The sequence below is a fragment of the Lathyrus oleraceus genome, chromosome 5, assembly GCF_024323335.1.
Source record: "Lathyrus oleraceus cultivar Zhongwan6 chromosome 5, CAAS_Psat_ZW6_1.0, whole genome shotgun sequence".
NCBI classification, from domain to species: Eukaryota; Viridiplantae; Streptophyta; class Magnoliopsida; order Fabales; family Fabaceae; genus Lathyrus; species Lathyrus oleraceus.
In genome coordinates this window covers 320,899,547-320,922,582 of record NC_066583.1, presented here as the reverse complement: position 1 = coordinate 320,922,582, position 23,036 = coordinate 320,899,547, and the positions used below count along the sequence as shown (strand labels likewise).

Sequence of the window (23,036 nt, the reverse complement as noted above, 5' to 3'; positions counted from 1 at the left end):
AATGCATAAGTTCCTTTGCACTCAAATAAGCTCATGAGCTCACCACATCACTTAAAAACCTACAAAACAAACATAGGTTAGAACTCAAAGCATCTCACAAGGTGAGAACAAACCCAATCATCAATGATGAGTATCCACCTGAAACACAAGACAAAGTTAGTTTATGTACAAAACTCTAGTGCAAAGACAAGATTCAAAACCTAACCAAAGGACCAATCCAGGACCTATCCTTTTGCACATTACACCTTCAAACATTCCCCAAAATGTCCTCAAAAGGACCAACCTCAAATCAATAAGCAATTTCCTCAATTGGCCTATGCCATGTAATGACCAAAAATATGCACAAAATGAACTTCCAACTTAGAAAATTCATATCAAATCAGAAATGCATGTAATGACTTTGAGATTTTTTGTACAAGTCCCTCATGTCATGGATGTTGTACATGCAAAATATCAAATCCAGAATGATACAAATGCTATGTGAATAAAAATGCACCAATTCAATGTCAAAAATGTGACACAAATTGTCACATTATTCTCTATGTGTCAAAAACAATGATAACATGTGAGGAAAATTCCAAACTAGTGACCAATAATTCATGTCATGTATGAAGATCATGTATGCAAAAAATTAGATCAAATGGCTCAACAATGAGGATTTCACAATGCATTGAATGCAATAGATCAATTTGGCACAATATTGGTTCAAAATTCACAAATAAAAATCCAGACATCAACAATTCATGAAATCAGCACCATAAAATAGTAGACATCCATACAAATCTATGAAAAAAAATTGGGACTAATTTGGACCATTTTTGTATTTTTTATGCATTTTACAAAACTAACCAAAATAATTGAAATATGAAATGAAATTGGAGGGAAACAAATAATTTGAATTAAATCTGGAAAATCCACAACCATTGGATATGGCGTGCACTGAGATCAATGGCTCAGGTTTAAAACAATGAAACGCTGCGTTTCATTAAACACAGTCAGCTACCCAGTCATCATTCCACGCTTGCATGGCTTTGGTCAAAGGAACCGTGTCCAATCACATTGCCACGCTCTGAGCCACATGGCTCCCAGTCAGCCAAACCCTAGCCAACACAGACGCCGGAGCTACAACTCCGGTCGTCTTCTCCGACGAGACACACGGTGGCTCCCACGGCGGCGCCACCACAATTTTTTCCAGAAATTCATAAGGCCTATACCATTCCAACCGTCTCCTCACGTAGATTCCAAATATCCAATTAGTTCTTCCTAATTCCTCCTAGGTTTTACAGATCGAAGAGAAGAAGTTCTGAGATCCAAACTTCCATTCAACACTACAACCTCAATTCTCACTCAAACTTAAATATAAACACATACTCGTGATCTACACATCAAGATCTACAATCCTATATCCAAAAAACAGCAAAAGGAGAGAGTGAATTTTGAGTCACCTTGGAATGGAGCTCTCTGAAACCGCGATCTCACAAGCTATGAAGCTCCAGATCAACCTCCTTGAACCTCCTTTGAAGCTTTATGTCAAAAGAGCTGGTTGAAACCTCTTGAATCTACTTCAATTTCCAACTTCCATCTTCATGAGAGTGCGCATGAACTGCTTGATATCTTGGTGAATTGCACCAAACAAATGATGATTCTTGATCAGTGAAGCATGATGATCAAGAATATGCAGGAATCTTTGAGAGTTATGTGGAAAAAAATGCAAATCGAAGAGAGAGAAAATTTGGAGAGTTTCTTGAATTTTGATCTCAAAAGTTTATTATGGCAGTTACAATTAGGGTTTCTGTTTTTATACTCCATGCTAATGACAATGCTAATCATATTTTCCATGTACTAATCATGATTAGTGAGATATGAAGCCATTTGCAAAAATGCAAAATGAGCTCTCCTTGCCATAATACACGTGTCCCTCCTCATGTTATGATCTCAATCCACTTAAGAACATCCAATGGTCATGATTTGAGTATTTGTTTGCTTGCATCTTAAGCCAAAAATGAATGTTGAATATTTTCTTTAATTTGCGCATGTGGGAATAATGAACATACAAGCCTCCCTCATGCATGGAAATGGCTTATTTTCACTCCAATATGGTCCATGAAGAATGCTGAATTGAAGCCTTGCCTTGATTCTTTGTAAATTTTGACTTGTAGCATGATATTATCCTTTGAACAAATGTGAAATAATGTGATTTTTGACCATAATCCCTTGAGGCTTAGCTTGCACAATTGAGTCAAATGATGTCATTTTGAGATGCCTTGGTCATGAGAAGCATTTTGCAAAAAGAATGAACCAATTTGGAGCATTGTATCAAAAGTTATGCCATTTTGAATTTCCATGCACACTTTGCAATCAAATGACCATAACTCCTCAACCATTCAACACATGGACATGAATTAGGGCTTTTTAGAAAGGGGAGACCAAGACCTACAACTTTCATGTTCATCAAAAATCCATTTCAAACATATTTGATATTGAAAAGTTAAGTTGAAAGTGGACCAGAAACTTGCCAAATTTGGAAACTTTGAATTATAGGTCACTTTCCATTTTTGGTAACTTTTGCCATGACCTTTGAATCTTCAAGATGGATGTTTAAAATGATGCATGGACCCCATTTGAACATGATTGAGGTGTCTCAACTCATTTCCCCACCTCATAGCCCTCAATTGACTGTACAATTGACTTTTTGGTCCTCAGATGACCTTGAAATGCCTTGATGAAATTGAACCCCTACCACTTGGGGAAATTGCTCAAAAATGAAACCCTAGCTCATGTAAGCCCCTTATAAAAATCATGTGATCTTCATCCCAAGAAAATACCTCATCTATTTGAGAAACCCTAGTTGGAAGAATGACATTGATTAAGGTTGACCAGAGGTCACAACCCTAATCCAAAGGAACTTGAGAATGAACTATGAAACCCTTGATGATGATAGAACCATGATGATGGTAATATATCCTTGCAAACAAGATGATGCTCAAAACCTTTGAAGAATCAAGAAACCCTAATTGAAGCCCATGCCCTCAGATGGTTGATAATCAATTCATAGAAACCCTTAGGCTTGAATCACCTAACTCCTCCATCTTCTGAAAAGACTTTGGAGGATGACCTTCTTATTTCCATATGATATGCAAAATGCAATGCCTAATGTCCTACAACATGAAATGCAATGTTTCAAACCAGTCTCAAGAAGAGGAGGGCAATTTTTGAGGTGTTACAATACCAAATCACTAGGATCAGAAGTATGTTACTGATTTTTCCATGTCTCCAGTTCCTCTATGAACCGTGTCTCTCTCTCTCGACGTGAGACCGTCATAGTTCCTCTCTGAACCAGACCATCATTGGACCGAAGTCCTACCTATATCTAAAATAAATGAATGCATGGTCATCAACAATACAAAAATGCATCATCATCAACATCATAGAATTATGAAATTGCAACATTAACGCATACTAAAAAAGGTTCCACTCTCGAACCTATAATTCGTCATCCTCAGGCCATCATTGTAAATCCTATGGATTACTATACTAAAATCACCAATAAAGGCCATCACTGTAATCCATATATATTACTATACTTAAAACGCCAATTAAGGTCATCACTGTAATCCCTTTGGATTACTATACTCAAAACGCCAATTAAGGTCATCACTGCAATCCCTACGGATTAATATACTCAAATCGCCAATAAAGGTCGCCAATTTAATCCCTCTTGATTAGTATACTCAAAAATGTTTTAAAAATAATTTCAATCACTTATCATCAAAAGTTAAAGTTATATTATTATCCAAAGTTCTCAACTCCTTAAAATACTCAGGGAACTCATAATGTCTCAAAACTCATAATGCTCAAAATAACCTTCAAGTACACCAAGGGTACTCTAACATACCCAATTAATCTAAGAGTAATATTCATGAGTGATAATTCTACTAAGGACATAGCAGACAGTTTTGCTCAAAATTAGTCGAAAGGTAACCTTATAATGTCAACAATGCTCCAATCTTAGCTCAAGTATATCATATATTATGATATCCAACTCTGAACAACTCAAAAGCAACACTGACAATTTTATAATAACTTTAACCAAATAAAATAGGATCATTAAACTCATAAAAAAGGTAATGAAAGGTCACCACATCCAAAATTGCAAAAAACTCTGGACGTAACTCTAGAATTGTCCCACCTAAAAATAGCATCAAATATTATAGAATTGTGATAAAATTATGAAACTCTCCAGTTTGAAAGTTATTTAAGCCCTTTTTCTAACGTAAATAAAGGAATCCCAAAAGGATTTGTAAAACTCAAGTTATGCGTGAAACATGATGACCAACATAAGATTGAAATTGACTACGCCTCTGGTATAAAAATTAGCAAACTGCTACTTTTGTAGCGCCCCTAAACCCAATTTCTCTACTTCAAACAGGAGATTATTCCATTAGCTTTTTAACGTAGATGACCACATCTCAAATCGACTTATGAAACTCAAGTTATGTGTGAAATAAGACAGTCAATCTCTTTCTAAATCTACCTGTGATTTTCTGCATTTTCACTTTATTGAACATATCTAAAACTCGACTAGTTCGCTCAATTGAGTCTCAACCGCCCCAAAACAAAGAAGGTTAACTATGTATAATAGGAATTCAAATGTTACAAGTTTATATTCCCACCTTATTAAAGGACTTAATAGCCAAAACCTTATGTTATGTAAGACTATGGTCACAGATAGAACGAATTCACAAATCGAGCAAAAACTATGGTCATTACAAAATTGGGAAATCTAACAACCCAAACAGAGTCGTTCGAATTCCTGGGGGAAAATTCCAACTCAAAAAAATATGATCAAACAACATGGCATTGGTTTTATACAGATCATCATAATCAACAATAACAATCAACCACAATAGAGTAAACCTACAAACAATAGCACGATAGAGACGATATAAGATTTATCTCAAATCTCCTTTTTCGGTCTCAAAACAATCATACGATCAAAAAAAAATTCATCGATCAATTATGCCCATATGGTTTTGCCCAAACATTATTTGACAGAATTACACAAATAATACAAATAAGGTAAATTAAGAAAAAATAGGGGAAAACAACATAAATCCCAAGAGGTTGATAGGAAGGAACCCTCATTATCCTACATGCCTAAATCACCTATAAGAAGACAATTTTCCCATTACCTTGAATTTGTAGAGTCTTTTGGTGAACTTTAACTTTTCCTTCCTAACGTTCTCCTTAGGGTTCTTTGTAGCAACTTCTCAGACGTCTCACAATTTCACGTGAGAAGTTTCTAAATCCCAACTTTTTATATTTATATAATGTTAATTCACAATTTTTACCCAATACACTCCAATGTTACAACTTAGCCCCACAAATTCTCTAAAAACTCAACTTCTTCCCCCACTATCAATTTTTCATAAATTATTATTTAAATTAAATAAATATTTAAACTATATAAATATTTAATTCAAATAATTATTTACTCAAGGTCTCTATATTTTCTTCTCTCCAACCTATTACAAAATAATTAAATCTGTCTAATTATCCGTAATAACCTCAATAATAATATTTTATTTTACTGTTCTTCAACCTTATAACTCCGATAATTATTAACTTACAAAAACACCCTTATGCACCAAATAACACAAAAATTCGAATATAACGAATAAATCACACAAACAGTTAAATAAAATACTATATTTAAAAGTTGGGGTGTTACAAGGAGATTATTCATGCTTCTTGAAACAAGTATCAATGGTGTGATTTGTCATTCCAAAGTGAGTGCAAACCTTTGAGCCTCTACCTCTACCATTTGAGGATCTACCTCCTTTATTGTTCTTGCCACAAAAAGGAGTATTTCCTCTCCCTTGATATTGATTATTGGGAAAAGCTAGCAGTTTGGAATCATCGATAGGTGCAATAATATGTCTTTCTTGTTGAACAAGTAAGGAATAAACTTTACAAATATTAGGGAGATGGTCCATTAACATTAATATATGAGATCTAACCATAGAAAATTGATCATTCAAACCTTTTAAGAATCTGATAATTTGATCAAAATCCTTATAACTACGAACTTTATCAATCACTATGCAAGAAATATTACAGTCACATGTAGGAATGGGTCTGAAATTATCTAATTCTTGCCATATAATTTTCATTTACTTTCTCTTTTCGCTTGTCATTTTCAACTTTGTGATCGGTCTCTCTGCAATTCTCTTGAGTGGTTCTTTCAGGAAGAATAATCCTCCCTTAATGGAGGTAACATGAGGAGATTCTTCTTGTTGAAGACACACACACACATAGGTCATTATAATGGTTCCTGGATCACCGTGTTGTCGTGTCTCTATATGTGTTACGATCAAGTTATAGAGGTTCACGATAAGCTCATCAGTGCCTTATATTCCAAATGCGGTTTAGAGTCTATGAGGGTTGTGAGACATCTTTGACTCTGACGACCACAACTGCGGAGGAGGCAGAAGTCATTTCAAGAACTCATATTGGTACTGAGAAGGCATAATGGTGGTAGAAGTTACTGAAACTGGAGCCTCTACTTCATACGGGAGAGACGGCTCTCCTGGGGCGATGGTGAGGGTCAGTGAGGTGGCGTCAAGCGTCGAGGCAGCGTTACGAAGAGTGGTGGTCTGAGTTGCGTTAGAAGCTACCATTGGTGACATTTGTATAAGTAAACGGTGATTGCATGGACTAATAGAAGCGGTATAATGGAGAAAATCAAAACAATCATATATGGAATTTTATGGTTGACATGAACGCCAAGTCTGCCTTCGATACGCGACTCCTTAATGAGAATTCACCTATTCGACAGTCTAAAAAGATCAAACTTTGTATTCAACCTTTGTATTAGATCATTAGTCCAATCCAAAACAAAAGATATAAGTGAAAAAATAGCAATTATTTCTAAATTGAAAAATAAAAATTAAATTCGTTTTAAAATGGAAGAAGTTTTTTTCAGACTATCCAAACTCTTATCTTTTCACTCTTTTTCTATAGATAGGCTGCGCAGCTGGATGCATGCCCCGTGAGTATTGACAGCAAAGTTTCTTAAGTTGTCAAAATTGTCTCCCCTTCCCATTGTTTATATCATTTAGTCCACACTATTAATACACACACAAAGACCATCAATTTTCTTCTAATAAACGCAATTAATCCCCTTCCTCATAGAGACCAACTTCAACAACATGCGACCACAACTCAACCTCCTAGTTACCTTAATCACCCTGTTCTACTCATGGAACAACTTCCGTGTCACACAAGCTGATCCTCAAACACGTTTAATCAACAAAGGTTGTAGCCAATACAACGCAACCAACTTGTCCAATTTCTACCAAAATCTAAACGCAACTTTCTCAGACTTGAAATCACAGGTGGGGAATGAAAACAAGCATTTTGCAACGGCACAATCCGCCAAAGGAGCAAATCCTGTTTATGCTTTGTTTCAGTGCAGGAATTACCTCTCTAATTCTGATTGCGCCGCTTGCTTCACCGTCGCCGTCGCACAAATCCGGAATTGCTCCGCAGGTTCCAACGGTGCTCGTGTTATTTACGACGGTTGCTTCCTTAGGTACGCCTCCACCTAATCTTTCTTTAATTGTATTATTATAACTATATTTTTATGATAAGGTTGGCATGTCGAGTGATGGTGTGTTCACATTCACACACAAGTTCAGGAATTGATTAGTAGTTCAATATTATTATTTTCAAAAGAAAGGGTCGAGGCCCATAGATAAAAGAAAAATTAAAATTATTAAAAAAATAAAAAATAAATAAAAAAATAAAAAGAGAACTGATTACAAGAGAATAAGGAGAACTAGACAAAAGAAAAAACATCACCAATTAACAAGATCCATAGCTAGGAAATCCTAGTCTATTTATATTAAAATTCATACTTACATGTATGAGTCACTTTTTTTATCAATTGAGTCAACTCTTTTGGAAGTTAGTGGAATTTTAAATTCTAAGGGAATGTATCATTTTGATTGAATTCTTAATTATATTAATAACAATAATTAAACATGTAGATTAATTAATTATTAGCAGATATTATATTTTATGTATTATGAATATGAAGATAGTTTAATTTTAATTTATTTATAAGATATCACTATCACTATTCATAAAAAACAAAAACAAAAAACTAACTACGGCCGGCCTTTCGCTAGTTATTTGAATATTTTTCTTTGCTTATAACTATCGGTTTTTGAATTCTTGTTAATAATTATGACAATTTTTTAACACATTAACAATTTTTTGCAATCCAATTCGTCGCATTGTTAAATGCGATCTTAACTGCTATCGGTACTAGTTTACCCTATCATGATTTTATTTTGACAATTTGAGACGTGCATCGTTAATGCTAAGGTGTCACTCGCTATATGGCAATGAATCAGAAATAGTGATTATTAGTGAATTTTTTTACGAAAATAATCTGTTTTTAAAGAAAATTCTTAAAATAATCATGTTTTTAATTTTTTTCTTCAAAGTATTCTATTTTTAGGAGGAGACGTCAATTCAATTGACGATTCCTCTTAAAAATTGAATGGAGGCGTCAATTAGATTGACTAGTCAATCCAATTGACGTCCATGTCTATCACTTGATAGGAGACACCAATTGGAGTGACACCTTAGTGTAAAGTTCAATTTTTTTTGTTAAATAGTCTACGTGATAAATAATTTTGAAATAGGACCAATTGATATTAACACAATTTTTCGTTTACACAAAAAAAGCCTAATGGTGATGATCAGGATCACCTAACCGACCTCCGGTCCCACATCCCCTAGCTACCCTAACCTGTGACCCTAACCCAGATTGATGATTCACTAGTGGATTTGAGCATCTGAGGGACCAGGAGCGTCACTACCAACTACAGGAGATGGCCTGTTGAGATAGTCAGACAAATCGACAGAGTCTTCAATATGCATCGAGGGTGTACTGCCGTAGCTGAGTTCATGACCCATAACAGAGTAGTTCGGTTGTGTTTGACTCATTGGTGGGCGACCGGGACGGTTGAAGGGAGACATGGGTGTGAATGATGCGTCGAGAAAAGGTTGGAAAGATTGTTGGGGTGTTTGGTAGAGATAAGGTTGTTGGAGATTTTAATTTTGTGAGGTTTGGGCTTTTTGGCTATGGTAGGCGGAGGGGCGGTTGGTGTTGAATGATCGTTGGGTGTTCTGGCTAAGGCGGTTTTGGTAGGGTGATGTGTTGGGTGCGAAGTGATGTTGGGTCTCAGGTTGATGATCAATTTGTTGGTGGTGGTATAGGGTATGCTCTTGGTATTAGGGTTGGGTGTATGACATGTTTCGGTTGTATGTTTGTGTGTTGGTGGACCATAAAGTTTGACGGACAGGGGGGTTGTGTGTATCCGGTCTGACAATGTTGTTAGGGGTTAGATGTTGAGGTGTCTGGTGTGTAAGTTTGTTGGCGTGGGTCGTACAGGTACATATCATCGGCGATGAACTGAAAACCAATCGATTTGTACCAAGCCATATAAGTACGACTTGGTTTTTCTTCATTTGGCATGACTGCGTCAGTTAAGACATGGCCATGGCGGTGCTTCCATTTGTGACACTCTGATCTTGCGAAGCTTTGTCATGGATTGATGTTCCATTGGTCGTTAACTTTGCGCAGATGCTATTCTCCTAGGCTTGCTGGGGGATCTGGGATGTTTTGGGGCATACCGAACTGCAACTTCACACGATCACTGTTGTGGATCTCCACAGTTGTGAATCGTATTATCGGTGTGCATGCAGTCCATACGGTCGCGTCTTCAGCGTTGACCTCATGGTCATGATCCAAATTTAGGTATGGACGCCAAATGAACTGAAATGTGAAAGAAACTTGGATTATAATCTTGGTAGAAGAAGTTAACAAGTCAATCTCTTTTTGATTTCTGATAGACATGTTAGCATTGAGAGTGCCTACAACAACCATGACAACGGATGGCATGATCCTCCTTCTACCCATGTCTATTGCATTAGTCATATTGTACAAAACTTCATGCGTGCAATAAAAGATAAGAATCTTCGCAAGAAGGTGGTGAATGTTGGGTATGCTCTAACTCAACCGTCATTTCAATATTATCGTGATGAAATTAGACTGTCTAATGAAGACGCAGGAAGATGGTTGAATAACATACCAGTAGAGCAGTGGACAAGGGCATTTGATGGAGGTTGTCGATGGGGTCACATGACAAGAAACCTTGTGGAATGCATGAACGGGGTATTCAAAGGAATTAGAAATCTGCCAATAACCGTCTTGGTAAGATCGACCTATTATAGGTTGACTTCTACGTTCGCAACCAGAGGTGAAAGATGGAGTGCAGTGTTAATGTATGGGCAAGTATTCAATGAGTGTTACATGAAAGTCATGAAAGAGGAGAACATCAAAGATAAAACACACGCTATAACAGTCTTTGACCGTCATAGGCAAAATTTCAGCTTCCAGGAAACAATGGACTACAACGAGGGGAGACCAAATTTAGCCTATGCTGTTAGACTAAACAAAAGTTGGTGCGACTGTGGAAAATTTCGGGTCTTCCTTATTCCTTGCTTCCATGTCATTGCAGCATGCGCATATACTCGTCAAGACGCTTACAACCATTTATCTGATGTGTACAAGGTCGTCACTGTCATGAATGTATATAATAAAAGCTTCTCGGTACTACCAATGGAGGAATACTGGCCTCCATACAAAGGTGATATAGTTTGACACAATGATGAGATACGTAGAAAGAAAAAAGGAAGGCCAAACAACACACGTATAAGGACACAAATGGATTCGACAGATAAAATGATAAGATTATGTAGTATCTGTCCTCAACCATGACACAACAAGAACAATTGTCCCAATCGAGGAGCATCATCTGAGTCATAAGCTTTTTGTAACATTGTATTTCTGTAACCTTCAATCATTATATATCATAAAGTTTTTGTTACAACGAGGTTCACAACAAACATCAGTACCAAATAAGCTAACTTAAAACAGAAATATTTCTAACTGATTACAACAATCAAATTGATGTCATCTCGACCGAACATCATTTCCTTAGCATCCTTATCAGTTTTCATTCGCACCCAACCGATGATACTGTCGAGTCTCTCAATACTTCTAATTTTTACCCCTTCTGGTATTTTCCCATCTAACCAACGAATTAACTCCCTCTTCAGTTGATCGAACATAGTGATGTTCCAGACCAGCATCAACATCAACATCGGAGGTTTATCTCTCTCGCATAAATCACCTATCCGTATCGGCGACGAACATCAAACATGATTTCCAAATGATGAAATGAGATGTGGAGCAATGATTCACACAACACATCTATTTATAACAAAAAAAATTATATTTTACACTGAGACGCCAATCCAATTGGCGTCTCCTTTATAAAAATACACATGGGCGCCAATTGGATTGGCTATAACATGTGTCCTAGCCAATCCAATTGACACCTCCATTCAATTTTTAAAAGGAGATCCCAATTGGATTGACGCCTCCTAAAAGTGAGGTACTTTAAATTATTTTTTTTAAATCAGAATTATTTTAGAAATTTTCTTCAAAAAATGGATTATTTTCGTAAAAAATTAGTCAACAACTTTAATTGAATGTATCTTAGTATTGTTATTCCCTCGGTCTCGTAGATATTATAATTGTTATAACCATCAAAATAGTGTAATGTACTCGTACTCTCACAAACGGTAGCTATTAAAATAATTAAGTAAGAAAAAAAATTAATAAATACTGCATGAATAAACTAAGAAAATAATAATTTTAAAATAAAAAATGCAAATAAAATATCTTTTGTTATACTACACTGTACTCTTTCTACTTTTTACAAGTCATTTTAATATATATATATATATATATATATATATATATATATATATATATATATATATATATATATATATATATATATATACATATATATATATATATATATATATATATATATATATATATATATATATATATATATATAATTTTTAATAATATTATTTTTAAATATGATTTTTAATTAACTTAATTATAGCCTTGATCATTCTATTTTATATTTATAAAAACTGTCTATTTGTTTTAAGTTTAAACAATTTTAGTCCCTTCTCATATTTTTACATTTAATATTAACAATATTTCTGTTTTTATGTGACAATTTTTTTTGTGAAATATAATAAATTATTGTATATAAATCTATTTTAAAGTTTTATATATAAAAATATAAGTTAAAAAACGAATATCTTATCAATAGTATATAAAAAATCTGAGAGTGAGATCAAAATTATTTAAATTTAAAATACAAAAATAATTTTATAAATCAGATAAAATTGAGGATTAAAATTATAATTTAAACTTCTTAATATTAAAGTAACTTAATAAATATTTATTTAAAAGATGATAGAGTCCCTCCTATTATGATCCGTCACAGAAAATAATGCATAATAATTGAGATTAGGATAAATATTATTCCTATATTTTTAAATTAATTAATTTTAAATAATATATTTCTTATAAATATAAAGTTTAAAATAATAAACTTGTATAATTAAAAGAGAGACAGTAATGTATTTATTAAAACGTTTTTGTCACATATTTGTTCATCTAATACAAATAGATGATATTAAATTGAGAGTGGTTAGATGTTAATTTAAATATTATAATTAAAATTTTAATATAATAGTCACGAGCGAAAACATTGACTTGAAATCGCTAGTTCAAATTTGCTTATAAAAAACTATTTTATATTATTTTATCATGAGTTATATTGTAAGTCTGAAACAAGTTTACTGCTTTAGAAAATTAAGTATATCTTTTTTAACCTTTACACAAATAGAAAATATATGTTAAATTTTTTATTAGATATGTTTTTTAATGATAAACACAATTATATAAATAAAAATCAGAAAGTTACTTAGAAGTTCAGAGTCGAAACTCAAATGTGCTCCTTATCATGCTTAACAAACCCTTATATGGAATTAAGCATAATGTACAATTAAAGTTGCTCCTAATCACACAAAGTATCCCTCCATCTAAAATTCCAAATCCAGATGCCATTCTCCCAATGACTCATCTTACCTACCGCAAGCGACTTCTACTCATAAATGAGAAACAACTATTTGAAAGACACACAGAGTCAGTCAGTTAGTCTTAACTCATTTATCAATTCTGAATTGGATACTCACATTATTCCCAACTTGCTTATGGATAGATGAAGCAAACCAGTCTGATGTCTCCCCAACCTTGGAGCCAAGAAGAGAAACATCCCTCCATTAGAGGAACACTCTCTTAAGATTTCATATCTTATCCCCTTGAGCAGAACTGACAATCGAGGGCACATGCCTTTCAGAGATGTTATCCTTCCATAAGGCAGACTCACCCTCTAAGAGACGCCAACACCGCTTGCTAAGGAGATCCAAGTTAACCTGCCTCAAATCCTTAACTTCTATTCTTTTTTGGAACCAAAAATTAGGAGAATCGGTGCTTAGCAATTATGAACAGGTTGTGTTGATATCTAAAACGGAGGCACAGGGGTGGACCTGCAAGGTTAACACTCAAACGCCTAATGTAGTTTAAGATTCAAGATAAGTGTAGTAAAAAATGGAGATCAGAAAAGTGTATCTTGCATTTTGTGTGAGGTGACTTTATATCTTAGGCCCTTTGGAGTGGATTAGCATGAATTTGGGCCTTAACTTTTTGAGTCACTGGTCGATCCAAAATAGTTGCCCCCAAGTAGAGTCTTCAAAATGAGCTAGCTCGTATGGACCCGTCCTCCAAGCCCGAAAATCATAGGGTTTGAGCCTTAAAAATAAAATAGAGCCTTGATAATAGTATCCTTTCACATTCAATACCCTAGAATTATGCAACCATCAAGACATGATAACATAAAGTCTCATTCCCATTCTTTGACACCCCATCGCTTTCTTCTAATAGTATCCTTAACTTATCCAACATAAAAAAAAACTTCTCTTTTCTCAAAACAAATTCAAAACACTTAACAATTATGATGCGAATTGTGCGCCACAAACCTTAATAAGTAAAGAAGGAATAAGATGGAGTATTCCTATCTTTATTATGAATATCTTTGGATACGGGACACATGACCCAAATTTTCAAAGTATTCACCTCCATTCATAGACTTTAGTGAAATTCAAATCAAGAAAGAATTTCCAACATTCATCCTCAGACCAAAATCTACAACAATCAATATCAAACACCATTTTCTTTGGATCCAACACAACACCTCTTGGTTTTGACACCCATAATCTCTTTTAGGTTAATCATCATATCTTTGTTAAAATACATGTCTTTAGGTTAATCATCATTTCTTGGTTAAAATATTTATCTCTGGGTTAATCACCATATCTTGGTTAAAACACTCACACTCTTGCATGTTTGCCTTGTTAATCCTCTAGTTTAGGCAAACTCCCTTTGCAGGCCTTGATCCCCGAGTCTAGGAAAACCCCTACAACAGTGCATTGGTTTAGATACCACATTCTTGGTTTAGACACCTCATGCATGGTTAATCACCATTTATTGATTAAAATACCTCTCATTCATGCTTAATCTCCATTTTTTGGTTAAAACACCTCTCATTCATGCTTAATCACCATTTTTGGTTAAAATACCCCATTTTTGGTTCAGACACCACTGTATGGATTCAAACATCACATTCTTGGTCCAAACAACACCTTCACCATATTCACAAACCTTTTCAATTCATTTCCTTTTCATAAAAGAACTGTTATAATCCATTCCTTAGCAGTCAAACTAAAAGCTTAGAGCATCCGAACTAGGACCAAATCAGGTAACGTCAAAACACTTATAGGATACGATTATAACACCGTTCCCTAAAATGAACCAACAAATACTCATTTTCTACCCAACGAACTAAGAAGTTCTGATTTTCTCATTGCACCATGAGAATACGTAGGCACAATGTTTCGAAATCTTAGCGAGCACATTAATTAAAAACTTATTTCCCCTTAATTAAAACCAATCGCAAGTAACCTTTAGATAATAACACTCATATGCACAAAGAACAATCAAAATGGTTCCCGTTGAGTACAACAAATGTGAGGGATGCTAATACCTTCCTCTTGAATAAACGACCTCCTTACCCTTTTTCTCTTCCGTTTGGGTTTTATTGATATTTTCCCTTTCTCTTAGAATAAATAAAGTTCAATGGCGACTCTATTGTATTTCGAGTGTGCAATGTGTTCGGGTATTTTTTGTGCCACGAAACTCGCGTGACTTCATTTTTCTCTAGGGACTACCTTCTTCACCACTAGGAGACATAGTGGGTATCGAGATCGACGTTCAGCTGATGGCGGGCCACCGTAGGGTTGTTGTCGGGCATTTCATGTGGTAATATAGTGAAAATATCTGGGTTGGCTTAAAGGAATTCAATTAATATGGATCTTACCTCAAAAGGAAGCTCAAATCCTATCCTCACCAGTCATGCATAATCATTACCGAGTTGGACGGTCTCGAACACACCGTTTGAGATGATACTAACTTCATCCTTCTGGGTGTCCAAATCAAAGGTATTGACACTCGAGACCTTCGTCTACTTCTGCGGACGGTGCGAGGGCGTCCTTTAGGATAATTTCTTTGATCCGACTTGCTTCCTCAAACTCGACGCTGGCCATGACCGGCCTCCCTCCCATATCATGGTATGCTATTTATAGGTGGATTGGGGAAGCCATCACATCTAGATTTTCCAAGAAGGATCTCCCCAAGATACCTCTGAATGTACTTCTACACAGGATTAGAAGGAAGTTAACAGTTACCTTTCTCCCCCGCACTTGTTCTGCCAATGACAACTTCCGATATGTCTCTTTACAAGGACGAGTTAACGAATCATTAACGGCAAACAAATCTCCACCACAATATATATTCATATCTAGTGTCTGAAGGCCTAGTTTCTCTAACGCGTCCATGTAAAGGATGATCCAAGAGTTTACATTGTCTACGAGGAATCCTGTCAGATTACAATCAACGATGGTGATAACGAGGACCATCAGTAGGTTAAAGTTTGAAGTTCCATTGATCTTCTCACGATCTAGGAATCTTAAAGCCGATCGACCTCGGTATCACTGACCGATAGTACTTGTCATTAGTGAAAAGAACTCTGACGGATGATCGATGCTGGATGTTGATGCACTGCGGATCTCATCGATATGTGATGATTAGTGGGGGAGTGAATCAAAATATTCAACTAATATTCTTGACATGACTAATGAAGGTATTGCTTCCATTCTAATGTTTCTGATAGAGATCTAATTTTGGATCGAAAATGATATGCTCGTGGAATTTGCAGGAATCAGAAGTCATTTCCCAAAGATGGCGCCATTGTTCTGTTATAAAACTATAAATTAGGAGAAACCGATGCTTAGGAATCCTGAATTGATGGTGTTGATCTCGGATACGGTGGTGTGGGGGTGGACATGCAAGGTAAACACTCAAAAGCTCATGTTAGTTCAAGATTCATGATGAGTGTAATGAAAAATGGAGATCAGAAAATGTACCTTGCATTTTGTGTGACATGACTTTATATCTTGGGTCATTTGGAGTGGATTTGCATTAATTTGATTATTATCTCTTTAGGCATTTGACCGACCCAAAACAACTTCTAACCCTTCTAACTTCTTCGGTTGACACTCATCCTCCCAGTTAACCCAAGAAACTTTACAACTCTGGTTTGATCCTCCCTAAAAAAACATATTTGTAGCCTAATCAACTTCTTCCAAATAAACATTGACATCTTCATAAGCGACATGAAGAAAATTAGAATATCATTCAAAACTGAATTTAAGAAAACCACTTCACCCTTAAGGCTCACAAATCTAGTCTTCTAAGAGGAGATTCTCTAAGTAATAACTTAACCAAGGGCTCCTAAGTTCCCTCTTGCATCATACTATCACACACAGGAAGCCTAAGACTCTTAAAAGGGAGATGACTAACTTTACAATGCAAAAAGACTATGTGACCTCCATAAAAGACCTACATACATTCACACCAATAATATACCTCTTCAAGAAATTCACCTTAAGCACCAACACCAACTCAAAATTCTTAAGAATCACCTTGATAGTCAATAGATTATTCACAATTTCCTCCCAAAAAAAGAACCGTGTCATTTGAATACTAGAGATGAGAAACCTCTAACCTTGAGGAATCAATTTTGAAATCATAAAATAAACCTAAAGAAACCGCAATCTTAATAGAGACACTAAGACCCTTCACCACAAGATGAAACAAGAAGGGTGCTAAATGATCCATTTGCTTAAGACCCCTTTTAATATTGATATTTTTTTGTCAGGAAACCATTCACTAGAACAAACAAATTCCTAGAAAAAACACAATCCACTATCCAAGCCCCCCCACTTACCATTAAAACCAAATCTCCTCATCATATACTCTAGAAACATTCAACTAATAAAATCACACACCTTCTCAAAATCAACTTTAAAAATAAAACACCCCCTTTGCGAAACCCTAGCTAGGTGAATCTCCTCATTAAGAGCCAACACTCAATCCACCAACTTTCTACCTTTAATAAAAGGTGAGCTGCTCTAGCGCGATTAACTTCGCCATCACATTTGCCAACCTTATAACCAACACTTTAACAACCAACTTATACAGAGATCCTCTAAGATAAATAGGGCGAAAATCCCACATTTTTAGTGGTGACTCCACCTTTGGGATAAGGGCAACAAAAAAGGACGTGAGACTCTTAGGAAGGACCTCATTATCAAAGAAATGGTTAAACATAATATAAATCTCTCCTTTGATGAGCTCCCAAAAACTTCTTTAAAAACTCAAAATTAAAATCGTCTTGGCCCATGACTCTTACTCTTATCCATCATTGCCACCACCTCATCCACTTCTAAAACCTAATAGGGAGGGAGTCCGCTTTCTCTTCCGAAAGACCCTCAAAATAAAGCTTGTCAAGGGAAGCCCCAAAACCAACTTTCTCCCCAAAGTGATCCTTGAAATACCTAGTAACCTCTTCCATTTTCTCTATAACCAATCATCTCCTACCTTAAGATCTAACAAATTATTCCTCTGACTTCTTTGTTTAACACAAGAGTGAAAATACTCAATGTTAGCATCCCCTTCTCTAAGCTAAGTTATATTTCAGCGTTGGTAAATTAGCGAATCGCGACATCTAAGAAGCTCTCATATAAAAATATTATAACAAATAAATTCCATTAAAAAATAATGAGCACTCTAGTATCTTTGAATTAAGATGGAGTATCTTCATCCAATGAAACAATGACATTCAATGTCATGTTACGTTTTAATATAATTTCATTTTCAAATAAAATTAAAATTTTAAATTTATTTATACTAAAAAATAAAAATATCATAATCCAACCAAAATTCATGAACACCAAAGAATTTATCTTTAAGAAAATTATTAAAAATTCTTCAAATTCAAAACATATATTACACTACTCTTAAAATTAAAGATATATCAAAATAAACATTATTTATTTTTCTTTACTCTCTTCCAAATTCTCAAAAAAAGGCTTAGTTAAATGGATATATTTACGGTATAAGCTTAATATTTCTTTAAGAATATGAGGCTAGAAGCTTTGAAATGATATCAGGTACGAGAGCAATGGATTCTTCGACCAAACAACTCTACCTGGAAACAGTATGATTTGTGGAACTCAAACAGCAAATGGAGCAGCTGCTTTTACTGCGGCTGCACAACAAGTCCTGATGAATCTACAAACAGCCACACCCAAAATTACTGGTTTCTTTGCTGCTACAAAGACACCAGTTTCTGGAACTGGAAACGCAATCTATGCCATTGCACAATGTGCTGAATCAGTTACTCAAAGTGGCTGCTTAGATTGCTTGACAGTTGGATTCAACAACATACAGAGCTGTTTTCCTAATACAGATGGTAGAGCATTTGATGCTGGTTGTTTTATGAGATACTCAGAAACATCTTTCTTTGCTGATAACCAGACCATTGATATTACACCGTTTCTAAAACAAGGTAAAGTTAGAATGCTTTCTTTACTCGTAATATCATAGTATCTGACGGTTTCTGTAGCACCAACACCTCTGAAAAAAGACGTGTCTGTGTCAATGTCAGTGTTGGTGCTTGTGATTATTGTTTAATTTATTCATTTTTTCAAATTATTACCAATGCAACGTGTCAGTGTCATTGAGGTTAAGGTGTTTTCGTATCTTAAGGTTCAAGTAAGAAGGGAGCCATAATTGGTGGTATTGTTGGAGGTGTGGCCCTTATTGTGATCATCCTCATTGCACTATTTGTTTGGCTTAGGCTTTACAAGAAACCCAAGAGACATCATAGAGGTGAGATATTTTGGAAAATCTTTGAATCCATGATTGTGATTTCTTGCGAAAGAAGATACAATATTCATGATTATGTTTTCCTTATCAGGTGACATATTAGGAGCAACTGAGTTGAAAGGTCCACTTACATACCGATATAACGATTTGAAGTCTGCAACTAAAAATTTTAATGAGGAAAATAAACTAGGAGAAGGAGGTTTTGGAGATGTATACAAGGTATATATATACTTAGTTATTTTTCGACCTTTTTATGTTTATTTTCTATTACATGTTCACAAGCATGAATGATTTTTGTCGATTTTCAACAGGGAACTCTGAAGAATGGTAAAGTAGTCGCTGTCAAGAAATTGATTTTAGGTCATTCCGGGAAGATGGATGAACAATTTGAAAGTGAAGTGAAGCTGATAAGTAATGTTCATCACAGGAATTTAGTTCGACTTCTCGGATGTTGCAGTAAAGGCCAAGAAAGAATCCTTGTTTATGAATACATGGCAAACAACAGCCTTGACAGATTCTTATTCGGTAAAAACTCATTTCAATCTTCCTATTGGATCAAAATCACGTCTCGCCACATTAGTATTTTCGGAGAAGTTTTAGGAATTAATATAACAAAGTGACATAACTGTGAAATATGATTGGATGCAGGTGAAAAGAAGGGTTCCCTTAATTGGATTCAAAGGTATGATATAATTTTAGGCACAGCAAGAGGTTTGGCCTATCTGCATGAAGATTTCCATGTTTGCATCATACATAGAGACATAAAGACTAACAACATCCTCTTGGATGATGATCTTCAACCTAAAATTGCTGATTTCGGGTTGGCAAGGCTTTTACCAGAAGATCAATCTCATCTTAGCACAAGATTTGCAGGAACATTGTAAGTCTAAAACTGTTAACTTCTATAAAGATGTAGCTGTAATAAATGAGACACATTTATGTTAGATCTATGAAGCACGGACACAGACTCCGAACACGACACTGACAAGTGTTAATATCAATGTCCGAAACTGACATGGACACGCCTTTTTCAAAGGTGTCAGTGCTATAGAACATGTATAAATTCTATTTTATTAACTATGGTGTAAAAACTGTGAACATGTCAGGGGATACACTGCACCAGAATACGCGATCCACGGTCAGTTATCAGTGAAGGCTGATACCTACAGTTTTGGTGTTGTAGTCCTAGAAATAGTAAGTGGCCAAAAGAGTAGTGAGTTAAGGGATGATGCTGATGGTGAATTCCTTCTTCAAAAAGTAAGAAATTTCACAAAATTTCGTAACAATCTCAGCGATTACCTGCTTATTTGTATGTCGAACGAAACAGATCTTTAGATAATCAACTCTCATTTTCATTTTCACAGGCTTGGAAACTATATGAGGAAGAAAGACACTTGGAGTTAGTTGACAAGACATTGAACACTAGTGACTATGATGCACAAGAAGTGAAGAAAGTTATAGAGATTGCATTACTTTGCACTCAAGCAACAGCTGCTACAAGACCAACTATGTCTGAAGTAGTAGTTCTACTGAAAAGCAAGAACTTTGTGGAGCATATGAAACCAACCATGCCTGTCTTTGTTAACAGTAACTTAAGACCTCGGACGGATACCTCTACCTCAACCGCTTCTTCAAAATCTAACGCTACTGTTTCCACTTCTGTATTATCAGCTAGATGAAAATGCTAAGTTGGAGCATGGATGTTCTGTAAAAGTATTTGAGGTTTGAAGTTGAAGTGAAGCCAAATAAAGAAAAAAAGTAGAGGATCATTCTCTATAAACTGTTAAAACATGTAAATTTTTACACCACACAGTATATATCTTATCAAATACAATGGAGCCCGATTCCATCAAAGTCTCCTAACAGTTCGGCATTATCTCGTTAGGATGTCCTTTAAGATAAATGAACAGGTTACTTAGCTCATCCTTCGTGTATACAGATTCATAATCTCGTTTTCCAATATTATAAAAGTGTTGAAAGATAGATGCGTGTATCAATGTTTTTCGAAAAAGAGTAGAAAGGTTTATTAAAAGTGATACATCTTTCTGATTGGAGCAACACCTTTGTGAGAGACACACCACATATTCACCCAAAACCTTAAGGTGATAGGTGAGTGAGTTTTCTCACTTATAAATGCTCAAGTCTCCACATTACCAACCAATGTGGAACTATTATCCACACTACTCACACTTGATATATTCTCAACATATACATCATTTTTAATAGATTATCCAAGTAAGAAATTGAAAATACTTGATTATTCTAAGATTATAATAAATTATGGGACATGTTTACGATCATAATTCATTATGCAACAAAGATAATCTATTAAAGGGTGTGTTTTAAGGGAAATAACGAGAAAAACACCGTGGATAAAAAAATCTGTTGGTGAATATATTTGAATGATCACGATCAATGAACGAATTATCATCTCTTGTGGTAATAAATCTTTGAAGTCGAATTTCGAGAGAGATCACGAGTATTACACGAACAACAACACCTATACTCAGTCAACATGAATAAAATATATTTACACACAATACTATCAGACTCAATTTTGATCATTAGTCTATTCACATGATAATCTTTATACTTTAATGTTATCTCACTTCACAATAAAGCTTGAGGACATATGCATTGAGAATAATATTATGTTTAATAGAGGATCACGATTAATTCATACGTAATGTTTCATCAAAGATATATGTTACTCGAGATACTTCATTACTTTGGCAAAATAAACATAATAAAAAGTATCTTATTATTATTAATAAATTATTTGATACAAATATTAAGTTCTAGTAAAACTATTGGTTTGTAAAGCTTATACCAATAGTGTTTACAAACATAATTTGTTATGCCAAAGTCATAATTTGTTATGTAATAGTCATAATCTGTTATTGACAAAAATATATTTTTTAAAAATATATATATATTTTAAAATAATTATATAAAATATTGTGTGTGTATTTTATTTATGAAGGATTTTCTACTATTTAACAATTGATAATAAACTTTCAAAGCATCTTTTGACGAGTTTGATCACTTTGATTACTTTTTTGTATTTTTTCTTCTTTGACGATAATTAAAATGAATACATATTTCTTTGTCGATCATCAAAATTACTCAGTAAAATCACATATTCACATGTAGATGTATCACACATGACATATTGTCTAATATCTATGTCATATTTCCAACTGATATATGAAATGATATATGAAAGTTGTTTGTCTCATCATGCTACCTCTCATAAAAGTTTGGCATATGACTATGATCCAAGATGATGAAAGATGTTTGTCTCATCATGCTACCTCTCATAAAAGTTTGCCATATGACTATGATGAAAGATGTTTGTCTCATCATTCCACCTCTCATAAAAGTTTGTCATCTGATTATGATCAAGATGTTGTATGTTGTGGTGGCAAGCTCAACTTGTCTAATATCTCCTATGACATCAATGGTCCGTATTTTGTACGAGGTAGTTATATTATTGATCATTTTCTCACTACTGACATTTTGGCACTTCACGATTGTGAAAAAAGGATAAATTAAAAGCAATATAAAATCAGAAATGAAAATATATTTTTTTAAAAAGGACAAACATATTGTACCTTTCCTATTGAGTTATCCCTAGACATATGGTCTTCATAAAGTGACAATATTGATGTGTCTTATA

The 23,036-nt window shown here is 34.7% G+C and overlaps 1 protein-coding gene across 2 annotated transcripts; it reads left to right on the top strand.

The window, feature by feature from the left end:
- Positions 1 to 6,996: 6,996 nt before the first annotated feature.
- On the top strand, positions 6,997 to 21,340 carry LOC127084315 (cold-responsive protein kinase 1). Of its 2 annotated transcripts, XR_007788682.1 has the most exons (9): positions 6,997 to 7,594; positions 18,640 to 19,037; positions 19,238 to 19,360; positions 19,449 to 19,576; positions 19,669 to 19,882; positions 20,006 to 20,237; positions 20,464 to 20,614; positions 20,722 to 21,222; positions 21,268 to 21,340. XR_007788682.1 is itself a non-coding variant. In XM_051024738.1 (8 exons), the coding sequence occupies exons 1-8, from the start codon at positions 7,212 to 7,214 to the stop codon at positions 21,034 to 21,036; spliced, it is 1,944 nt and encodes a 647-aa protein (XP_050880695.1). In that variant the 5' UTR covers positions 6,997 to 7,211; the 3' UTR covers positions 21,037 to 21,340. The 2 variants fall into 2 exon arrangements, 1 of the variants encoding a protein (XP_050880695.1); XM_051024738.1 differs by having other exon boundaries at positions 20,722 to 21,340.
- The last annotated feature ends 1,696 nt before the right edge of the window (positions 21,341 to 23,036 follow it).

Coding starts and splice junctions, on each gene's coding strand:
- LOC127084315 (XM_051024738.1), top strand. CDS start 7,212: ATGCGACCACAACTCAACCTCCTAGTTACCTTAATCACCCTGTTCTAC. Junction 20,238..20,463: donor ACAAGATTTGCAGGAACATT/GTAAGTCTAAAA, acceptor TGAACATGTCAG/GGGATACACTGCACCAGAAT. Junction 20,615..20,721: donor GTGAATTCCTTCTTCAAAAA/GTAAGAAATTTC, acceptor TCATTTTCACAG/GCTTGGAAACTATATGAGGA.